The sequence below is a fragment of the Zootoca vivipara genome, chromosome 2, assembly GCF_965207765.1.
Source record: "Zootoca vivipara chromosome 2, rZooViv2.hap1.1, whole genome shotgun sequence".
NCBI lineage: Eukaryota > Metazoa > Chordata > Lepidosauria > Squamata > Lacertidae > Zootoca > Zootoca vivipara.
Window position 1 is genome coordinate 83,260,919 of NC_142584.1, and position 23,534 is coordinate 83,284,452.

The window sequence follows — 23,534 nt, forward strand, 5'->3', positions numbered from 1 at the left end:
AACTGCCTGTCCTTGTCCCTCAGGTGACCCGTGTGCCAGTGGAGAGTTGTGAGCAATATACAACCTGTGCGCTATGTCTGGGCTCTAGGGACCCTCACTGTGGCTGGTGTGTCCTACACAACATGTAAGTACCAAATGCCCTCTTCATAACCCTACAAGACTGACGATTGCAGGGAGCCTTCCTTCCTACTCTTTGAATGCTTGTGAAGCTACATTAGCAGGAGCTGGTAACTAAGCTACAACTGCTGTTTTAACATCTTGTAATACGAATTATGTGCATTTGACAGAACACAAGAGTGACATAGTTCCTGCCCAGGACACTTACAGTCTGCATGAAATGGACAGGATAGGAATTGGGAGAGATTGGGGAGAGATAAGTGAGTATTGGGGATGAGGGAGCGGAAGGGGATAATTCAGGCATAGCAAACAACATGGCAGATGGCACAGGGTTGGGAGTAGACAAAGGTGGCAATATGAACTGGCAAGAGGTGAGCTTGTACGGAGTATATTTGTCATGGTGGCTATCCATGTTCCAAAGTAGTACATGCCACTGAATACCAGCTGTTGCAGAGCAGCAGCAGGAGAGGGCAGTTTTCTTGAAGCTCTGTGTGCGGGTTTCCTGGAGGCTCCTGATTAACCACTGTAGGAAGAAGAACATAGGACTAAATTGGCTTTTGGTCTGGCCTGTTCCACTGGAGGTGATAAGAACATAAGAAGAGCCTGCTGGATTAGGCCAATGGCCCATCTAGTCCAGCAACCTGTTCTCACAGTGACTGACCAGATGGCTATGGGAAACCTGCAAGCAGGATTCGAGCACAAAAGCACTCTCCTCCTGTAGCTTCCAGCAAGTGGTATTCAGAAGTATTGCTGTCTCCAGCTGTGAAGGCAGAGCATAGCCATCATGGCTAGTAGCTAAGGATAGCCCTCTCCTCCATGAATTTGTCTAATCCTATTTTTAAGACATCTAAGCTGGTGGCCAGGACTGCCATGATCTTCTTGCGGAATTCCAAAAGGCAGATTTTGCCTTAAATCAGGAACTTGCCAAGATGTGTTTTTTTTTGGGGGGGGGAGCCACTGTCTCTTACCCTCGGTTGACCTGACACACCCACACCGTCTGCATTATGTGGATAATTATACTCATCTACCTCACAGGATTGTTCTCAGGATTACTGTGATAATGTATGTGAAGTGCTTTTAGCGCTCTATAAGTGCTATAATTATGATTCTGTGATAAGGCATGACATATTTCCTACAAGGAGATTATCTCTTTATAGGAAAATCCATGTATATCATTGTGTGAGGTATGGTGTGATCATTGTATTTTTTAAAATACCTTTATGAATGCCACAGGTTGAAGAAGCTGCTATCTCTACTGACTTCCCAACCTGTATAATAAACATTCATGACATGCTGTAAATATGCAAGGGGAAAATGTGTCTGATGTGGCTCATGGTTTGGTTTAAGCCTGAGGACTAGAAACCTTGTGAAGAGATTAGTAATAACTTTTGCAAGATATAATGAAAATCGGTAAATTCTGGATGTGAAGCTCTTCTCTGTGACTTTCCATTTCTGGGCTCAACATATAATTCTGCAAAAACCATTATTCCCAGCCTGCAGTTTTTTTTCATCCACTTATCTTCTGGAGCCTGCCCCCACTCCTCTCTCCTGCAGCTTTGAGTATCTATGCCACAGATACACTATTACTGGCGAATTAGCTGCTTTGCTTGGGTAACTAGTCTTGTGGAGGTCTCAACCCTGAATCTCATGACTTGAAGGGAGGGAGCGGCAAAAAGTCCAGCTCAGCAGATTTCGCACTGACTGTACCAGTGTCTAATAGCAGTGTCCATTGCAGCTTCTGGTAGAGTCCCTTTCTTACCTTACTGAACTGCCACGAGCCTTAATGTGGAACTGGGCACTGCAGGAGACCAATAAGTGAGTTGGCTAGTCTTTGTCAGTCTGCATCAGGCAGCGGCAAGTGGGCCTTATCTGTCCAGGGTTGCCTTTACAGTCCATCTTACATGCTTCAGAGCTGATTGACAGCAGCCTGCTCCAAGCTACCAGTTGTCTAGTGCACACGTGTTTGTGTGTGTGTGTGTGTGTGTGTGTGTGTGTGTGTGTGCGCGCGCGCACACACACACACACACACACACACACTCTGAATATCAGACATGTAGGGTAGTTTGAGATCTAAAAATGCAGCTTCCTGTCCTGAAAAGCAGCAGGAATGTTTTCCACTCAAAGCATAGATGGACACAAGTCATGTGTCCAAAACAGAACTGCTCATGTATATCATTGCCCAGCCTTTTTGTGAGAGACAGCATCATCTTAATAGCGTTGTGTGTGTTTTAGTAAAAAACCTGTTCTGAGTCCATTGAATGGCATGAAACAGAAGGCGACCATTCGAGTTTATCAGCCCTTGTATTTGAAAACATCTTACTCTTGTCTTGCCTGTAGTTCAGAGGGAAACTTATTCAAATCTCCTTTAAATACATACCTACTTCTTGGCATGAAATGCCAAGGTTTCTGGCACTGGAATGTTTCCAGCTATGATGGCTGACAGCACCTAGCTGCAGATGCCACACTGCCCCCTGTTTGTCAGATGAGGAGAGAAGTCAAGGAATTTGACAACTGCCCTGATCTGGGGAGATCTGGAGAGGCTGTCTTTCTTCAGAACTGCAACCCAGGGCCATCTGATGAGCTGGTAATACCTTAGGAGTGAATAGTAAGGAGTAATCCTGTTTTAGTTAGCTTGAGAATGAGAATATGGGAGCTCTGCAGCTCTAAATATTAACATACTGTATGTCCCTTGCAGACCAACATCTATATAACAAACCCTCTCTCTCATTCTCTCCCTTTGCTAATATTTGGTCCTCTTCTGAAAATGGCTTGCACTTGCCATTTAGCTCCCTGCTAGTGATCTAATTTGGCCTGCGACCCAAAGGCCCTTAAACCCAGCAAATGGGCCTCCCCACATGGGAACAGAGTTGCAACTTGGAGGAGAAGGAATGAAACATCAAGGAAAAGGCATGGGGGAGGAGACGTTTCCTCTGGGCTAGAGGGAAAAACCTCCTCGGATGCCGCAAAGCCCTGACTGTTTAGCCATGTGGAGCATTTTAATTAAACTCAGAAACATCTCTTTCCCTGAAGCACCTTGGGGAGATGGGTGGGATGCAGAAGTGGTTCAGGAACTCCACAGCGCGATGTCATGCTGGCACTTGCTCAGGAGATAAATCACTGAGATTACCGGGACCTTGAAAGGCGCATGTGTATCTGCTCTTCTGTATTGCCCTCCGCTTAATTAAAATGCTTTTCCGTAATGAAATAATGTTATCGCAGATGCAGGGAGGAGAAATGAAGGAAACTCATTTAAACTCATTAAATGGAGGCAGCGTTACCTGGATAGAGCCGTGCTCTGGGGGCAGGGGAGTGCCACTCCCCACCCCCCACCCCACCCTTGTAGTAAAGCAAGTGGGATGTGGGACGGCTTCCCATAGGGCATAAAGGAAAGTGAAGCAGAACTTCATCTAGGATAAGTTAATGCAAGGGATTAGAAGAGCATGGAGCCAGGGTGGTGTAGGCTGTTAGTGGGAGAGCCCTGTGATAAGCGGATTTGAACATACCAATGCACAGGTACCTGCTTACATCTCTCTGGTTGAGAGCCTGAGCTATACATTAGGAAGTCCCTGGTTTGAATCTCACCCCTAGGTGGCCTTAGGCAAACCAGTCACAGCCTCAGTTTTTCTCCTCCCCCTATCTACAGTATGGGACATATTAATACTGACTCATCCTACAGGTTTATTGTAAGGGTTACCGCTGGAAAACGTATGCGAAGTGCTCTGAACACTTGCAAGTGCCATACAAATGCTTATTATTGTTATCAGGCCGTTAAGAGTTCTGAATAGGTTTTTAGTTTAGTTTATTGTGTTAGCTAAACGCCTTAATAACCAACATAGAATTCAGCTGCTATATGCAGATGAAACAGATACTGTATCTCATAACAATGCTGTCCAAATAAAAACAATGTCCATTTTAACTAATTCAGTTTGTACCAGAGAAATCAGTATTTCAAGTCATTGGGGTGGGGGCAGGGGAAAGAACATAAATACTAATGAAAGTTAAAAAATAACGTGGTTTTTTAAAAATGCTTGGTTTACGAAGAAAAAGGAACCTAAGCCTTTCAATTACCCGAGGCCAGAAGAGCAAAGCTGCCTCTTTTCCAACAATTTAATTGCAGTAATATGCAGATCTCACAACTAGATAATAGCTTTCTGACAGCAGAGAGAACTTTTTCTGATGCCATTAATATGTTATACTTTTTCGCCCCACCACCAAGATTAATTTTCATAGTGGAAAAAGTAATGTGTAAAATAAACTTCAGAAGCCCAATTTTTATTATTCAGATATGTTTTGAGACATTGAAGTACAAAAGCGAACTGCTATTATACTGCCCTGCAATTACAAAGATGTTTCTTTGTAGTGTTAGAACCTGCTTCAAGCACCAGAATACGATATAGAAATAAGAAGCTAAATTGCATGAGAGAGATGCTTACACCAGGGATCACCAACGTAGTGCCTGTGAATGAGCCTGCAGAGGCCTTCCCTGGCGTCAATCAGATCCCCCCCCCATCCCCGGCTGAAGTTCAGCTTGAAAGAAGCATTCTGTTGTAGCCAATAGAATAGGTTGCGCCTTTGTCTCATTTCTTTAATGTAATCATAGACCCGAACAAAATAAAAGCAACGACCATAAAATAAAATGGGTTATGATGCATATATAGATAAATGATACAATATGTCAGGAATATTAAAATGTGGAAATTAAACACAAGTCAAAGGGAAAGTTATAAATAAATAACATAACCAAATTAAAAACTGTAACAGCAGCTGTACAGGACAGGTTTAATCAGGGGAGATTCTGCAGGCAGAAGGAGAAAACTAGTTATAATCTCTGTGGCTGAAAATCTTGAGAGGATCTTGAGAAAATAGGAGTAACCAATCTAATTCAGTCGTTAGAAGAGGCTGCTGCGGCTGTTGTGCGGCACCCAGAAATGTTTCTCTGGTTTGCAAAAAATAAGGAACAAAGAGAGAACGTGGGGTGTTAAAGTAACGCGCACGCTACTGCTCAGAACCTAAAACCACAACTGTAATGGATGCTGCCTTCTGCTTCCCCACAGCTGCTCACGGAAGGACCGATGTGAAAGAGCTGATGAACCTCAGCGCTTTGCTTCAGATCTACGCCAGTGCGTCCAGCTCACCATCCAGCCCAAGAACATATCGGTCACCATGTCGGAAGTCCTGGTAGGTGGCTTAGCTTCACTTTGGTTGGCCTTGCTTAATACCAGTACATTTATTTAGAATGTTGAGCCCTTCTGGAGCAGTCTGGGCTTGGGAGAAGGTGCACTATGTGGTCTTTGCTCTTAGATCTTTTGTCTTAACGAACCATGGAACAGGTGTCCGCTTGTTTTCTGTGTGTGACGTTCTCCTTCCTGTTCTCTCAGCTGGTTCTGCAGGCCCGGAATGTCCCTGATCTCTCTGCTGGCGTGAACTGCTCATTTGAAGATTTTACGGAGTCTGAAAGTCGCATTGTAGATGGCAAGATCTACTGTAGTTCTCCTTCTGCAAAAGATGTCATCCCTATTACCAGAGGACGAGGTGAGTTTGGGCTTTCTTGTTGGCTTGCACCAATGGAGTACAGAGCAAAAGTTCTGGGGGGTAGGATATTTAATTACATACTTCAGAGAACATGAGCTCCCCCCCCAAAAAAACAGCCCCATTTGAGTAACACAATAGCTGAGCTAATATCTCTCAGTTTATTTATTGCCATGATGTAAGATGCTATGGATTATCCAGGTTATTTTTAAACCTGTTTGCTGCTGTGGGAAGGCTATTTCTACTGTGCTTGTATATGTGATTTTGAGGGTATTCATATCCTATAATGCTGAGGGGGAATCGTAAGTTGTACGCACCTTGGGGTGCGCTTCCCCCTCCATTGGTATTTGTAGAGTGAAAATAGACATCGACTTCCCTTGAAGGAGTTGAAGTGGCACAAAGGAGGAGCCAACCGCATCCTCTGCAGTGCAGTTGAATCTGGTATAAAGGCTTTCTCTCTGGACAGCCAAGAACTTGAACGATGCAAAAGTATTTTTCTCTTTCTGTTTCTGCATGGAAGGCAGGCAGTCTAGACCTTTGTGCCATGGTAGGCTGTCCTTTGCTCAGTTCAGAGAGCATGTCATATTTGAGGCACAGAGGAGTTCAAAATACCAATATCTACCTTCTGTGAGAAGGGTCAACATATTTGTGAGCAGGAGAGCAGAGATTGAGGCAGAGAATTTGAAGAAAGGAGAAGACAGGGAGAAAGAAGGCAAATGACTGAAATGGGTGCATTTACAGAGTGGCAGGGAATATATTGTTACTATTCTATTTAGTAAGGAATGTATGTGCTACCCTTGGCCAAGGTGATTTACAGGTCCTCACCTGGGTTCGAAACTCCCACTGTTCTAGGCACATTTTGCGACAGGGAATTTCATTAGCTTCAGCAGTTTCTGAGCTCTGGGTGCAGTACTACACCTAAGATTTCAGATTAAAACTGCAGAGTGGAAGGAAAGGAGGACCATTTTCTTCCTCACCACTTCCAGCTACTCTCTGAAGACTGGAGAAGAGACCCTCTTAAGAATATTAGGGGGGAGGGCAAGGGAAGGACTAGACAGTGTGAAAATGAACAGAATATTTTAGCTGCAGTTCATTCATTTTCAGCTTTGTATTCTTGTTATAAAAAAGTGTGCCTAGACATTTTGTTGTTGTGCCCGTAACCTAGGTTTAAGGTGCCATTTAGCTCCTAGCTTTCATATCTCAGTTTCTAACACTGGTCCTCACTATAATTGGGGATAGCAACATGAGACTGTCCAATGGTTTGCCTGGGCTGATTGCTGAGTAAGGCACAATTGTTACACACCTTCTAGATTCCTGTCCTTAATATGATCAATAACGCACTGATTTCCCCATAATTCCACAAGAGGCTCCTAAATTTGACAAAGTCGAATTCCCTCCTTACCTGTGGAGGTATGTAGAAGAAATTCAAATGTTAACTCTGAACTAGGCAGTTGGAGACCTCTGGTACTCTTCTTCCTCCTGTCATTTTACTTACACATTGAGCAAGATCACCTATCCTCTGCATCCTGCTAGATTTTTAGTGCAGGTCAAGCACACATCTCTTCAACTAGCGTTTTTGTCCACTAACTAGGATTCATTGGAACTGCTCCTCAGCTCAAACGAAGTCACTGCAAGCCTCACTCATTTGGGTGCTGCCAAACCCGGCACTCTGTTTTCCCAGATGCCCATGCTGCCATTTCTCTCTTTAATATCTGATCTATTTTCTGCCTGTTTTCTGTTCCAGGCGACAAGCGAGTGGTAAAGCTCTACCTCAAATCCAAGGAGACTGGGAAGAAGTTTGCAGCTGTGGATTTTGTCTTTTACAACTGCAGTGTTCACCAATCGTAAGTGATATAAAACAACTTCCCCTCCTCTGGTTTTTGAGCTTATTCTGGGAGAAAGCTGCAAATAGCATGTGGCAGACATAATAAAACTGGGGAGAAAGGCAGATGTGTGCAGTGTAAAATCTTGTTAAATACAGAGGGGGGTATTTGGGGTTGCCACACTTATTGTAAGGAAAGCCAAGCCACCTTGCCTTGCTGTTAAAGTTTGCTTTGGGCAAGAAGCTGCTTGGGCATCAGAAACCACATCAAGCTGAGAGGATTATCCTTTTCTTTTGTCTTGGTGAGAAGAAGCTGCACTGTGTTCATTGACTACTGGCGTAAGAAATGGTTTAGTCAGGACCATCTGAGTAAACAGGTTTAGCATAATTGCTGGACCTCAATAACTTTCTTTGTGTGTGTATGTGAGTGAGTGTGTGTGTGCTTTGCTCTGCTGGCCAACTGGAAGTGTAATTTCACCTGCAGAACCCTATTTATGAATTCTTACCCATGAGGAGACGCGGGTGGCGCTGTGGGTTAAACCACTGAGCCTAGGGCTTGCCGATCAGAAGGTTGGCGGTTCGAATCCCTGCGACGGGGTGAGCTCCCGTTGCTCGGTCCCAGCTCCTGCCAACCTAGCAGTTTGAAAGCACGTCAAAGTGCAAGTAGATAAATAGGTATTGCTCCAGCGGGAAGGTAAATGACGTTTCCGTGTGCTGCTCTGGTTCAACAGAAGTGGCTTTGTCATGCTGGCCACATGACCTGGAAGCTGTACGCCGGCTCCCTCGGCCAGTAGAGCGAGATGAGCGCTGCAACCCCAGAGTCGGTCACGACTGGACCTAATGGTCAGGGATCCCTTTACCTTTTTACCCCTGAGGAGAACTTGAGTATCTCCAGTTGAAAGGATCAAATAACAGTTGACGTGAAAGACTTCTTCCAGGGGCCTTAGAGACCCCCTGCTTCTCAGATTAGACATTACTGGGCTAGATGAGCAAAGTGTCTGGCCTGCTAGAAAGCAGCTTCCTATGTTTCCTGTGTAGGTGTGAATTGATGATTGGTAGCACAGTTTGATCTCAGTGCATCTGCTAGAGGCCTAACCTCATGTATAGCTTTAATACAGCCCATCAGTGCCCAGCAGGTTGTAATTTAGAACCTCATTTTCATATAAGCCTCACTGTAAATCAATAGCCAGTTTTTCATATTGAAAACTATAAAAATTAAATCTGTAATCTCCCAGTGTTTATGCTTTACATCAATCTATAGAAGGGAGCGATCCTCTGTGGCATCAAGTGTTTCTGTGACAGAAAGCTAAATAGGACAAAACTGTCTGTGCTACCCAGAAGGGAGCGTTTGTGTGCTGGGGATGCTGGATCCCAGGCTGCAATGGTGAAATGGAAGATCCTGGTTACCGAAGGCATTTGTTAAGAGTTTCTCCAAATGAAATAAACAAGGCCTTACCTTTGGCATTGGCTTTCATTGTGCCTTTGCATGCTATGGGTGCCATATCTCATCCATAATGGGGTTGCGGTATGATCTCTGAAAGGAAGGATTTCCTGTGCCCAAGTAACCAGTCTGAATGCTTCCACCCAGCCAGATGGGCAGGGTATAAATAAATTATTATTATTATTATTATTATTATTATTATTATTATTATTATTATTATTATTCCACCGAACGCTGCTACAGTTCACTCATTTGCTTTTTGTTGCCTGATTGTAGCTTTCATAGCTCCAGCCCTGTCCTACAGCCTCTAGGGCAGCTGCGGGTATGGCTATACTGAAGCCACACCATGTCAAAGTACACAAGTCTGGAAGCAGTCAGCATTGCAACACCCTAAATCATGTATGAGATGGCCCTCTTTGCTCCCAACCGCATGTCAGGGGTGGGCCGACTGTGGGTGCTGGCGCCTTCATGCATAGGCATTGTGTGCTTACCAGCTAGCCCAGTAACTGGCTGGGGGTGAGGGGTGTGCCCATTAAAATCCCTCACAGAAAATGCATAGTAGGCGGAAGAGTGCAATAGAGGAGAGAAAGAGGGGGGGGGAGTAGCAATATTGTGTATTCAGACTATTTCTTGAATATAGGCCATCCAGGGAGATAACCAGAGGGGCAATAAGTACAATCTTAACCACTTAGGTGTTTTGGTATTACTTTTTTGTTTTCCAGATATGAGTGCAGGTTACATACAGATTAAGGTGGTTTTGATGTGCCCCTCCCCAGGGAGCATATGTTAAAGAGCTAAAACATCCTATACTTTTAAATGTGACTTTGTAGGTTTGCTAAATTACTTGACTGACCCTTGGGCTGTGTTCAAATGTAGTGGTTTGGGGAAAATGGCATCACAGGTGTAATAGGGAGGACTAGTGAACCACATGTGGCCATCCTCCATCACACCTGGGTTTCCTATCCCTGATTATAGTACGTATTATGAGAATTAAGTTTCAGTGAGCTTTGTGCTTATGTTTTCTCCCATTCTCTGGTGCGGCTTAAAGGAGGAGATGGGAATTTTCTTATGCTTTCTTGATAGTTTAGTTATTGCACAAATCCTAAACTGTGGTTTATTTTATATATGGTTAGTTGAAATAAGTCAGCCTCATAAACTGTGGTTTGAAGTTGGCTTGTTTCAGCAAACCATAGTTATGATTAACCACAGTTTGTCTGGTTGCCGGTGACACAAGCAGCAGTTAGTTGTAAAAAAATTGAAGCAAAAGCTTCCAGGCTCCAGAGAAGGGAGGGGGGGTAGTGCAGGAGTCCAGGGTTTGCTGAGGCTTGTTATGATTTAGCATTACATTGGAATTTAATGTTGAAGTTCAGATTACTAAGTAACCTATAATTCTAGTCATACAGTTACAGTGCGATAGGTTGGGAAGATTAATGGGCAGGAGAAAATAATAATCAAACAATTAGAAGGGGTAGCCTGAAGCTATTCTGCATAAAATGGCTTCAAAGGCAGCTCTTCACACAAGATGAATTCTTTAAACTTTAAAAAGGAAGGAGCAGCCAAGAGACTGAAGAATCCCAAAAGGTGCCAAGATACCAGAAGTGAAACCTGCTATTTCAATATTGAGGCCTGCTGGTGAAATGTCTGTCAGGAAAGGCGGAGGGGGAAGGGGAAGGGGAAGGGGGAGGAAGAGAGCCTGCGGGGGCCTGCCTAGACTTGTCTGCTGGGAAGATGCTCTTATCCAGGAGCATGCTAGGGTATAAAAGTTGGACAGCAGGTTGGAGCAGTCAGGACTCTGATCCGGGCAACAGAGTCTGTAATGTGCACAAAGGAAAGTCCCATCAAGGCCCTTTCTGACACGGACGAGATGCCAAGGCTGCTGCTGGGAAATTAGTCCCACCTGCCGTTCCTTCAGAGAGCAGATCGTGGCTCCTGGGGTATGGGGGGGAGAGAGGAGGCGAGGGTATTCTGAGCTAGATTTTCTGCCTTATCTTGGTTCTCTTTGAAGGAGAGCTTTCTTACCCAGTCTTTCATGTTTGTTTGATTTTGACAGTTAGATAAGTTTTGGCACAGGCAGGGTTCCAGTTCAATTTGGTGTTCAGGTTCACGTCTAACCTGTTAAATCTGAAGCTCTCTTTCACCCACATTGGCTAAAATGCAGGATCTAAAGACGAAATCTTATTCTTTTCTTTCCTTTTCACATAAGTTGGTGAAATTTGCAGGAAAATGGAGCCTTTCCAGGGTGGGTTAAGCCTGCCAAATTTCAGGGAGATCCAGCCAGTGTTTTGTGTGTGCTTGCTGGGAATCTTTAAAGAGTTTTTTCTCTCTTAAAAATGGAAAAGTCTTTAACTTCTATATTTTCTGCCAGAACTGGATTCAGTTTGTTGTCATAGCTGCCCCTTCTGAGGGAATGATTCTTGCCAAATTTCAGAAAAATAGGCACAGTGGTTCTAGGCTGACTGTTTTGAGGTGGGAATATAGAAATCACATTCCCTTCCCTAATTTTGTTGCTGGACAATCAGGTTGAAAACGGGGGACATATGAGAGAGATTTCCCTTGGTAAAACAAACAAACAACAACTTGCCAGAGTTCAGACAAATAAGGGTTATTGTGCAACTAGGTGATATTACCTTTTTTAAAAAAAAGAAACTGAAAAAAATCACCTCACAATTTGAGGTACAATCAGAGCCAATAAATATCCCTACTATATACCACTGTTTGACACAAGTAGCCAATAAAAAAGTAAATGTGGTTTTTAAAAAATCTAAAGTTATCTCTTTAAACTAGAACATTTCAGGCCAAGCACGATGATGGGGTTGTTGTTGTTTTTTAAAATGTAATGTATGCAGAACATAAAAAGCAGAATAACCTGCAGTTAAGCAGAAACCGAGGTTGATTTATAGCCAGGTTGAATTTTAATTTTAGATGAATTATTTTAAAAAGCAAATTATGGTTGTATTAATATTTATAAAATCATGTTAGAGCTATTGATGACAGTGGTTGTTTATAATAGGGTTTTTTTTTTGCTTTGTTTCCTTCTTCCCTTGCTGTCTTTGGGGTTTAAAGGTCTTCACAAAGACCAATCATGGAAAAAAGAAATATTAGCCACCATGTACTTGATGCAACCAGTTAGCAAGCCGATTGGAACTGCACTTGCCTGCAAATAATCCCCCATGCCTGTTGCTAAGTGAATTGCTTAAGCAAAACGCTTCCTGTGTCTTTCCAAACACAGTTGCCTACTAATGCCAGAAGTGTCATTTTGTAACATTTTCTAAAAACCCAAACAAAATGCTATGTTTCTTTAGCCTTAACTTCTCTTCCCGCTAAACTATGTTAATCCTGGCTAGGCTTCTAAACTATGCACATGTACTAGCCTGTTTTCCAAGCTGAGGAATGTAGGGTCTGGCCTCATCTCTAAAAGGAGCCTTGTGGAGGAAAATCAGATTCTAAGTGATATTATGCCTCACATTTTCAGTGACCGATTCATTATCTGTCAGGCATAACTAGTGCTATACATACAGAGAGGGGAACGTAAGCAGAACTGTGGTTAACTGGACCAAAGGTCATTCAGTCCATCGTTGTGCTTCCAACAGCGCCCATCCAGATGTGTCCGAGCGCTTGCTAACTCTTCTGTTGCTTGTCCTCAGCAACTAGAATCACAGGCTTAACAGTTGCCATGGTTGAGAACCATTAAAAGACTTATCCACTGCGTTTGTATATATATCTTTATCTGTGTAGGCTCTGTGGGTATTAAAAGGTGGACCTGGCAGCAGTTGCATGTTGGTCTTTGTCTGTGACCTACAAGTGCTACATGTTTCTTGGATATGTTTTGACACGACCGCTTTCCTGATGGTCACGTTAGCACTTAGCGGACACCTTTTTGGCTCACTGCTGCAAAACCATTATTCGTGAGGTTTAGTTTCTAAAAGGTAGCTTTTCAGTGTCTTTGACAGAATGCCTGGGGTCCCCATGACTTCTGACATGTTGGTTACTGACATGTCAGTTTGTTCTGTTTCTTTTTTAGAATATTTGTTTATTGAGGTTTTCAATTAAGTCCTGACAAAATGGATAATGTAAGAAAGCAATAGCACCAACGTGCACGTGAATGGAAACATAAATTAACATGAACATTTCTGTTCGCTCACTTGTTTGCCATAGCATAGTGGTAGGACATCGGCTATGCATGAAGAAAGTCCCAAATTCAATCCCCAGCACCTCCAGGTAGGACTGGGAGACATTCTGGTCTGAAATCCTGGAAAGCTGCTGTTAAGTGTAGGCAATACTGAACTATATGGACCAGTGGCCTGACTGTATAAAGGAGCTCCCCCGTTTGTTGACTATTTCTGTCTCTGTGTGCTCACTTTAGTTTCTTTGTTTTGATCTATTAGTTGCTGGTGGGGTTTTTTAATGGTGTTTGGTAAATTAGTTATTTTTAAATCTATTTAATAAACTTTATAGATTTTGGTGTGGGTTTTGTTTTTTAATAATGTATAAGTGGCATATAAGACGACTGGGCGTATAAGACGACCCCCCAACTATTCCAGTTAAAATATAGAGCTTGGGATATACTTGCCGTATAAGAAATACGACCCGGTGTATAAGACGACCCCCAACTTTTGAGAAGTTTTTCCTGGGTTCAAAAGTAGTCTTATACGCAGGAATATACTTCTGTAAGCAGCTTTGAATTCCCCCCACCCACCCTGGACAAGATAGAAGTTTTAGAAATAAGTTTTAAAGCATTTTTAACTGGGGTTCCCACATGTCAGAATTTTTTTTGCCAAGAAACATGACAGTATGCAAGATGATACACTGCATTTAAACACTGTTTATGGGCAGGCCAACTCAGTGGGTATCTTTTGACTTCAGTAGACTTTTGAGATCGGGATCAAGAGCAATTTGCCTCTCAATGAGGCTAATGTTCTTTCTGTGGAGTTTTCTGATCACTGGGCATTGTGTTTAACTTTTATTATCTGGGCAGCCAGGTGCATGAATGTTATCAAATCACTACTCTGCTCAAGACAGAATGTTTTATAAGTGATGTTCAAATGATTAAAGGGAATCAGAAAAATCAGGACCATCCAAATGTCTAATTTGGACAAAGCTGGCAATGTTAGTTGGCACCAGCTGAAGAACTGGCCTAGTATGTATTCATCAGTCCTCCCAAGCCTCCAAGTGTTTGCAAGGCAAATACCTTTCAAAAACTGGCTGCTTACACGGTTTATCAAGTGGCGCCTCTCTCTCTCTCTCTCTCTCTCTCTCTCTCTCTCTCTCTCTCTCACACACACACACACACACACACACACACACACACATTTTGGAAGACATGGGTTTCTTGTATATTTCACAGGACTGCCAGCAACTTAAAGGATTAGTTTAAACACCATAGGGTTTTGTTAGTTTAAACACCATAGGGTTAAAACACCATAGGGTTTTGTTATTATATATATCTAACTCTGATTTTCAGCATACCTTCTGAAAAGAGGAGAATACTGATATAGGGAAGAGAGGTTTACAGTAACTATGTCACTTTTTTGGGGGGGGGGGAGGATACCTGCTCTAGCTATTAGACAAGGGGAATGGGGAAGCTTTGAGTCCTTCTTGCTAAGTACCTCATGAATTGAGGACAGAGTTACACTTTGGAGACTGGTTTTACAAATCCCCCAGTGTGGTGCTACCGTGTTTCCCCTTTTTTAAGACACCGTCTTATAACTTTTTTTCTGAAAAAAACACACACGGTGTCTTATTTTCAGGGGATGTCTTATTTTTTTATTACCGATAGCCTACTGAAGGAAGGCAAACATTACAGTATATCCTGCTCTGCTCGCTTTTGCCTAAGGCTGTATCTACCCCTGGCACATGGGCTGAAAATGGTCTCTGCCAATCTTAATATCATCAAAAGTCTCAGTTTGATCTTTTATGTTGTGAAGCAACCTCCAATCTGCAGGCCATATTTGGCTGGCTGCTGGCCCCAATTTAGCCTACAAATCCTTTCTTCCTCCAACCCATGTCCATTGGCCCGACACCTGACATAACTACTGGTACCAATGCACAAATGGCAGTCTTAAAGTGTGCTCCTAGTTGTGCATGGGCAAAAGGAGGATTGCCCCATTGGCAAGGAGGATTGCCCCTGATGTAACATGCATTTTGAGAAATTACATAAAAGTAACGCAAGAATTCCTAGAGGATCACACTTTCCTGTTATTTATATAGCACTTTTATTTACATATTTAAAATTTCCAAGCTTGCTTGTTTCAGTTCTATACCACCTTTGCAGGTGGTTAATCAAGCTATTAACATGACAAATTAAAGCGAAAGAATATTAAAATGGACTTATCAATCAGCACAAAAAAGCAACCTAAAAGCCAGCATAAACACAAGCAGCATAAAGTACATGCAGGTCCTGCTGTCCACCTGCTCACTATCTACCTGTTCACTTATCCAAACAGAAATAATCATGAAAACCTGGCTACACACTCCACAGATTCAGATATCCAAAGAGCCGAAGATTGTCCACTTCTTTACTTGTTGTGCTTGGCTGGTCAGTGGCAGCCATTTTTGGACAGAAAACATGGCAGGAGGGGACAGAGATAACCGATTCCCAAAGGCATCAATGGAAATTGTGGGTTTGTTTGCAAACATTTGCCTAACGAATGATTTCCAGGAAATGTATTGTGGATGGCTAGCAGGATCTTCTGGTAACAAAGCATTGATGGTGACTGTTGAAGGGCCTTGAGTTTACGATGTTTATTCCCCAAGCCTTGTCATTTTGCAGTCTCCCATTGCCCTCACAACAGCCAACAATAACAGTATACAGTATACTCTGCCCGGTGCTGCTGGGCGCTCCTGAGCGCTCGGCGCTGCAGCAGCCGGTTCCGGGCGGCGGGGCGGCATTCCAGGAAGAGGCGAGGCCGCTGCCTCGGGCGCTCCGCCCAGCGCTGCCGTGTGCTCCGCGCAGCAGCAGCCGGTTCTGGGTGGCGGGGCGGCAGGCCTCCTTCTCCTGGCTCAGGCACTCCGCTCCGTGCGGCGCTGCTAGGCGCTTTGCACGCTCACAGCTGCAGCAGCAGACCCCTGGCTCGGGCGTTCCACGCGGCGCTGCTGAGCACTCCTGGCCTGGGCGCTCTGCGGGAAGGTGCCGCCTGAGGGAAAAGAAGGCGAAGTTTGAGGGTGGCGGCGGCTCCTCAGGGGCTGCCAGATGGGGGGCAATTCCGGGCTCGCTCTTTCCTGGATACGGAGCCCAAACTCCGAGGATGCGGAGAAAGCGACCCCCCCCCAGCCGCCTGTTCCTCCGCCGCGGCTCCTTGCGCCTCCCCGGGGCCAAGGCACCCAGCGGTTCGCTCACAAAGTTGTCCTTTAAGGGAGGGAGAGAGGAGGCGGGGCGGCTGGGGGTGACTGAGGGGAGAGAGCCCAGGTTTGGGCAGGACGGTGGCTGGCGCGGGGCGCTTTTCCCTCGCGTGGTGGGCACTTGGAGAAAGGGGCTCTTTCTCTACCGTACCTGCCACGGAGGGCGGGGCGGCAGGCTGAAACCACTTCAAATGGCGTTTTTAAACGCCATTTTCCCTCCTCAGGGCTGACTTAGCTGCGTTCCTCCTAGGCGCGCGCTACAGCTGATCTGCAGCTCTGCTCTCTGCTTCCTTGCTTAGCCAGCGTCTGGGCGCTCTGAGCGCTCGCCGCTGCGGAGCGCTCCGCGCTGCAGCAGTCAGTTCCAGGCCCCAAGCTGGCAGGCATGGGGGTATGTCTTATTTTCGGGGTATGTCTTATATTTCTCAACTGCTTAAAATTGCTGCCCTGGCTTACTTTATGACTACGTATTAAAAAAGGGGAAACACGGTATGTGTTGAGCTTGTCAGTATTTTCCATATGCTGAAAAAAGAGAGGTGGAGGTGGAACAGCTCTCATGTCTTGCATTGTGCTTTTGGTGAGAGGAATTATCATGGTGGTAGAAATTGGACTACTATCTCACCACTCAATACAGATTATCCAGTTCCCACCAAAGACTGTTGTGACACAGTTACCCCACAAGACGTTTGTCAAGGCCAGACCTTTGCTACATGTAGGGAGTTTGTGGGAAATGATGTAGCTGTGTGTTAAAAACCTGGAAAAAGAGAAACCAGCTGTCTGATTTTAAGCATGGTTTGGCACACAAGATGTTTTTGCAAACCCTGTTATGAATTCCCCCCACCCTGTGTGATGAAGCCATAACTATTAGATGCTGCTTGATTAGATGCAACCAAGTTTCTCTGATGTTGCTGCTGCTATGATAATGATGATAGTGATGAGGATTTCAATTTCTTGCTCACCATTCCAACAGGAGGTTCCAGAGCGGGTTAACACAAATTAAAAAATACAATATTGAAAACGGTTAAAGCAAATGACAAACAAAAGTTGCCAGTTAAACAACAGCTGTTAGTCAGAAAAGTAAGACTAAGTTCTGGCACATCCTAAGACTATTTGCATTGTATGCCTGTGTTTCTTTCAAACAGATTTTCATTCTTTAGCATCTGTACAGAAGTGTGCAGAGTTTGCTCGTGCTTACAGAGATGCCAGGATCTTCTGCAACCCTTACTTTGATTAGATTTCTCTCTCCCACCATATCATGTAGAAAGTTGATCACATGCTATCACATGATTTGTTTGTTTCGGTCCCTGTTTGGTCTATAGTTTGCAGGACAATAATACAGCTGGGATGGCAGAGATATTAAGCAACCATACAATTGCTCTTGTCTTCACGAAACTATTTTGTTTTGTGGGTGGGAATATAGCCTGATCTTCAGGGAAATAAATCGTGATGGTTTTGTCCTTCTGTAAGTGCTTCCAATGGAGATAACTTTGTGGTTACTGAAGGCAGCTTAAAGAGGATCCAGTTGGGTTCTGATGCTCTGGTTCAATCACATCTTGTCCAGAATCTGAATGCACAGGTGTAGTGATTCTCTTTGTTAAAGGCTTAAGCTTCATCTTCAGAGTGTCCTCCAGGAAACAGAGTCCTCTTTGTAGATAAAGGAACTTTAAGCTCCGTGTCTTTTATCAACCTTGCTAAAGACTAGCTGTGCTCTCCAGCTAGGAAGGCAGATGAGAAAGATGTTTTGCGAAGGAGGCTGGGGTCCCAGGAAGAAAAGAAACAAGAGACTATAAATACACTATGTCCTGGGAGAGGTGCATCTGAAAAGAGAAATCCTCAGAGCTCAAATAACTAGATTCACAGGAGGAAGAATTAATCATTTATGAATACAGGGCTGTATCTAATTTGAGCTTATAGAAACAGAGGAACTGCCAGAGCCTAATATCGGGTCTCTAAGGGACGAGGGTGGTGCTGTGGATTAAACCACAGAGCCTAGGGCTTGCCGATCAGAAGGTTGGCAGTTCAGTCCCAGCTCCTGCCAACCTAGCAGTTCAAAAGCACATCAAAGTGCAAGTAGATAAATAGGTACCACTACAGCGGGAAGATAAATGGCGTTTCCGTGTGCTGCTCTGGTTCTCCAGAAGCAGCTTTGTCATGCTGGCCACATGACCTGGAAGCTGTATGCCAGCTCCCTCGGCCAATAACGCAAGATGAGCGCCGCAACCCCAGAGTCGGTCACGACTGGACCTAATGGTCAGGGGTCCCTTTACCTTTACCTTTAAAGAGTGACCAGTCTCTGGCACTTCATGTGCAGATACTTTGGAGGAGTTGAGTCATATTTTGTTTCCTTTAGGCACTTCAAATGTGTGCTTTTGACACATATCTAGAAAAATGCAGAGACATTGGAAATGTTCTATTTAAATACTGCTGGTGGTATTTTTAAAAACCACATGTATACACTGTCCCTTATAGGGTTCCCTTGTGTGCCTCAACTGCCTTTTGGGGGTAAACTGTTCTCTTCTCATGCTAGCTGCATGAAAAAGAAGGTGCAGGACAGACCAGCCCTATGTGGAAGCCCATCACAATTATGTTGTTGTGTCCAGTGGGAAGGAGGCTCAGAATGTCCCCCATCCAAGCCAAAACTATGATACACATGGTGAGGGGCTTAGGTGCAACCTGAGCACGGTGCAAAATGAAAGAGGATACACCGGAGTCCCATAGGGGTTGCCTTTCGTTTTCCATTAGGAAGGGCACTGCTAGAATTGGAAACAACAACTTTCCAAGAGAAGTTGCTCAGGGAGTGGTGCTTCCAAGCAGAAAGCAGCCCGTGAAGTTCCTTGTGTGCCACTTTTCATCTGGCTCTGGGAGGTGCAGAGATGGGTGCGACCTGTAGGCTGCCCATTTGGTCATGCCTGTATTGGAACAGAAATAAATATTTGTGTGGTATCCAACAAGCAAGAAAGCAGAAGAATAGCAACTAGGGGTGGGTTGGGATATAGGGATATACATATTTCCAGCAACCACATCAGGGAAAGAGTAGGTTACTGTTTCTAAATTTAGGGATGGGGAAGTGGGGATGAAGATGCTGCATTTGAATGAAATAGATTTTTCTTACTAAGTTTTTATTAAAAATGTCAGATTCATACATCACAGGTGATGGTGACTGTGTGGCAACAACAGGAGTTGGTGAAGGGGCTAGTCTAGAGATGGGAAGGCCTGAGAAAAAAACCAGAAAAATGGGGGGGGCAGGTTTTTCCCTGTCCCCATCCCCCATATTTTCCTCAATTTTTTTTGTGTGAAAACACAAAACAAAAACAGTTTGATATAGTTTGAATATTCCACACACCCCCATTTTTCCGGGAAAAACCCAACAACCTGGGTTCCCCCCCCCAATTTTTCCAGTTTTTTACATTGTTGTATTTATTTATTTTTTATAAGAAAAAGCTTTTGAAATGGAGTCAGACATGGTATGCTTTGCAAGGTTTTCTGGCAAGTGAACAATGACTTCTTACCGTTCACATAACTTGCTATCCCTGCCCCAAGATGTCTTGGTTACTACAGTGGTACCTCTGGTTGCGGACGGGATCCATTCTGGAACTCCGGTCGGATCCCGAGGTTTTTGCAACCAGTGGGATCGCTTCTGCGTACACGCATGGGGCAGTAGAGCACTTCAGCGCATGTGCGCGTGGCAAAAACCTGTAAATATGCTTCCAGGCTTGCCGCTTACGTATCCCGGAGTTTACGTAAGTGGAGGGATACTTAAGCAGAGGTACGACTGTATTAGGTTTTCCACTACTTTTTAAGAGTAGTAGAAATGCTCCTTGCCTATATTCATTTCCTTTCCCTTGGATTTTGTAGTGGATTTTGTAGTGCTGCAGCTCAGCTGACAAATCCACAAACTTAAAACTAAGCAAGATGATTTAAAACAAGTCCTGTGATAACAATTGCTGAAGTCTCCCACTACCAATACACAAACAAACAAGCAAAAACCCTCTCTGCCTGGATGAGATAATGCTGATACTGGTTTTTTAAATCAGAGCATAAAATTAATATGAACTGGTGTCTTAGCGCCATACATATGATTTACATACTTACGTCTTATATAAGATTTTTATGCTGATTTTTCATGGCTATCTGGGCAAAGGTCACAAGCAACACAAAGAATATCTTCTAGTCTGAAATGCGTCACTAGTAAATGTTTAAGCAGGATAGAATTTAGATTCCATTTTTAATTGAGTTAATATCAACCCCCCTCCCCAAAATGTGTAGGATGTGTGTGCGAAATCCAAAAAGGTTCAGTGGTGGGGAGGGCTTACCTCTAAACACCAGAGGTTCAAGCCTTTTCTTTTTCTTTTTTTGAACAAGTAAGTAGGCTTTGTCAGTGTTTCAAGGAAAGTATTGACTACTCTAGTGGCACTCCCTTTGAAATTTGGGACAAATGTCTCATGGGAATGACCCCATGTCACAATGTAGTGTTGTATTCCCCTGAATGTTCTTGCATGCGGCAGGGGGGAGATGGCTGCTCCTATTGGCCAAGTCACTCTAGAAAAACTACATTAGTACTTCAGAAAAAACCCCACAATATTTCCCAGCATACCTGGCATAGCAGTGCTCAGCCCTGAGCAGTGCTCAGTGTTGGATTTGGAGGAGGGAGTAAAGGATTGGGCAAGAAAAGAGGGACAGGAGCTTGTGCTTTGATCTGTTACTGCTTTGGTTATGTTACTCTATAGCAGGGGCAAGCAACACGGTGCCCTCCAAAATCATAGAAACATTGAATTGTGGAGTTGGAATGGCCCTGAGGTCAATCTGCTCCAATACCTGCAGTGCTGTTGGACTTCAGCTCCCATCAGCATTGTCAATAGCGAGGGATGATGGGAACTATAGTTCAATATCTGAAGGATGCAACATCTGCTCCCCTTTTTTTTATAGATTGTGCGTAGTGACCGTATAAGAATAATAAATCTCCGTGGGGGTATTGTTTCTGTTCGTTAGTATGCTATGTATTTTTGTGTTTTTATGTTGTGAAGTAAAACCATATTGTGATCTTTAGGTGAAGGGCAGCATACAAATAATAATAATACAAATATAATAATAATTAAAATAAAATAAAAGATGTGTCACAAGACATACTCAGGGGTGATATTCTCAATTAATTATACAGTACAGACATGGTGTTCCAGATTGGCTGGGACCATACTCTGTAGCATATTCAGCATAATTTTGCCCTGCTTTTTAGAGAGATTGACAAATCTCTCTAAACTGTAGAACTATCTATTATCTCTCTCTAAACTATATACCGTAGAACTATCTATATTCTCACATCAACTGGGACAGAATCTTGGACATCCTGGGGGGGGCAGGGGGGAATGAAATGGATGCTAATTATGCTACTAGTTCCTGCTGCTAGTTCCTGGCACTAATTAAGGCTTCATCAGACCTTTCATCCTCAATCTATGGAAATTAATAGAAGAAAATACAATGATACTTATTGTTTCATAAGTACCTAAAAATATCCCAAGGCAGTATCCAAAATGGTCCTACAGTGCCACATGTAAGGTATAATGAAACGCTATGGGAAAATAGTCTTAGAAGAAGTGCTGGAGATCCTTAAAACCCTCTACAGCAGAGCCATGTATGCAGATGCTATTTCCATCAGTATGCATCATGTATGTAATTTTCCTTTCCAGTACAGTTGTCATGTTTAACATATGCTTGTAAAAGTACTTGCCCCTTTCCTCTCTGAATTTTTTCCTTCTCTGGCTTGGCTTGTATAGAGATGTGTTGCTTCAGGCAACACACTGCTCCCTCGCCCCTTCACAGCATCTTTGTAGCACCCAATACGACAGAACCGAAAATTGCTTATATTGCTTATGTAAAATACTCTTATTATTCCCCCAGTGTTCTTACCTTCCTCTTGTGTCCTCATTCTTTCTTCCAAGTCAGCTTTCAAGGCTTTCCGCATTCCCTCCCTCTCCCATTTTACATCCTTCCCTCTGCTTGTTTTCTTGCTTAGACTTCTCCTGCCTTATCTCGCCCCTGTGGATTCCTGTTTTGTTCATACTCCCCACCAGAGCACTGAAGTGCTCTCAGCTTCTAAAGCTGAAGATAAGGATTCTTCTCCAGGCCATAGGAATATAAATGTAAGAGAGGCACATGGGGAGGGGGAGGGGGAGGGGGTGGTGGCAGTAGTGGCAACTCCACAGGCTACAGAAGCAGGGAAGCTGGAAGCTACCATAGGACTATGTACAGAGCATCCTGCCCTAGATGGGCTATTTCCATTGACTTCAGAATTCTTTCACTGAGTGGCCACGGAGTTGTGCTTGCAAAATGGTCAGTGGTTAAGTTGTGGGATGCTGCTAACTTCACAGTATCACTTGCCATTGGTTGGATAATCTAAATGTTCACTGTAGCCTTAGCTTAAAAGATTTCCTGCTTCAAAGCCATATGCTTCTTTAGGCAGTTGGAGCTGCAATCCTACATAGCCACACTAGGCAGTAAGTCCCATTGAAGTCACTGAGTTGACATGTTTAAGATGACGCTCTAAATGCACTGTTTCAACTGGGACTGCAAGCTTTAGTTAGAGGCTGTGAATTAAGGGCACACTTGTGTATTTTCTGAGGCTGTTTTGGTCTTGGTTAGTTCCATTATAACACGGATCAAAAATCAGTACTGAAGGTGGCCTTTTCTTTCAACCAGTGCGGTTTTTTTATGGGGGTACTCAAGGGTATACATTACCGGCACATCTTTTTCATTGTGGTACTTACTGTAACAACTTCATAGTGTGTACCAGCACCTGCTTTTCTGGGGGGGGGGAGAACTGCTTTCAACACTGGGTGGTGGCTTTTGTTTGCACAACTGTTGATTGTTTTGCACTTTCTACAAGAAGTTTGTGCAAAAACCTGGGATTTTATTAAAATTTATCAATGAAGATGCTTAGAAACAGCAGGTGCTTAAATGCTTTCATCTGTTGACAAACTTGGTTTCAGTGCAAGCAACCCCTATAATTCCCATTGAGTCAGTCTACATGCTCACCCATATTGTTGAATGGAGCAATTGTCAGATGGCTACAGTCTCCACAGCCATTTCCCTTACTTTTTATGCAAGTAAACCTTAGAGAAAAAGGTTAGACTCTCTTCTTGTGTTCTCAGTTGCAATGCGATACTTGGAACCTGAATGATACCATGGAGATGTGCTCTTTGCATTTGGTAGACAAATGATAATTGATGGGGGCCATTCTCTACAGGCACTGAAACGAGATGCTAATTAATGAGCAGCAAAAGGGAGGACAGGAGA

The 23,534-nt window shown here is 43.8% G+C and overlaps 1 protein-coding gene across 4 annotated transcripts in view; it reads left to right on the top strand.

Annotated features, from left to right (window-relative positions):
• Positions 1 to 23,534, top strand: part of PLXNA1 (plexin A1) — a 298,287-nt gene that overhangs the window by 158,943 nt on the left and 115,810 nt on the right. For all 4 annotated transcript variants that reach the window (XM_035106479.3, XM_035106473.3, XM_035106478.3 and 1 more), the window contains exons 5-8: positions 24 to 124; positions 5,172 to 5,295; positions 5,496 to 5,649; positions 7,391 to 7,490. In XM_035106479.3, the coding sequence (XP_034962370.3) occupies positions 24 to 124; positions 5,172 to 5,295; positions 5,496 to 5,649; positions 7,391 to 7,490 (479 nt within the window). The remainder of the gene's footprint in view (positions 1 to 23; positions 125 to 5,171; positions 5,296 to 5,495; positions 5,650 to 7,390; positions 7,491 to 23,534) is intronic.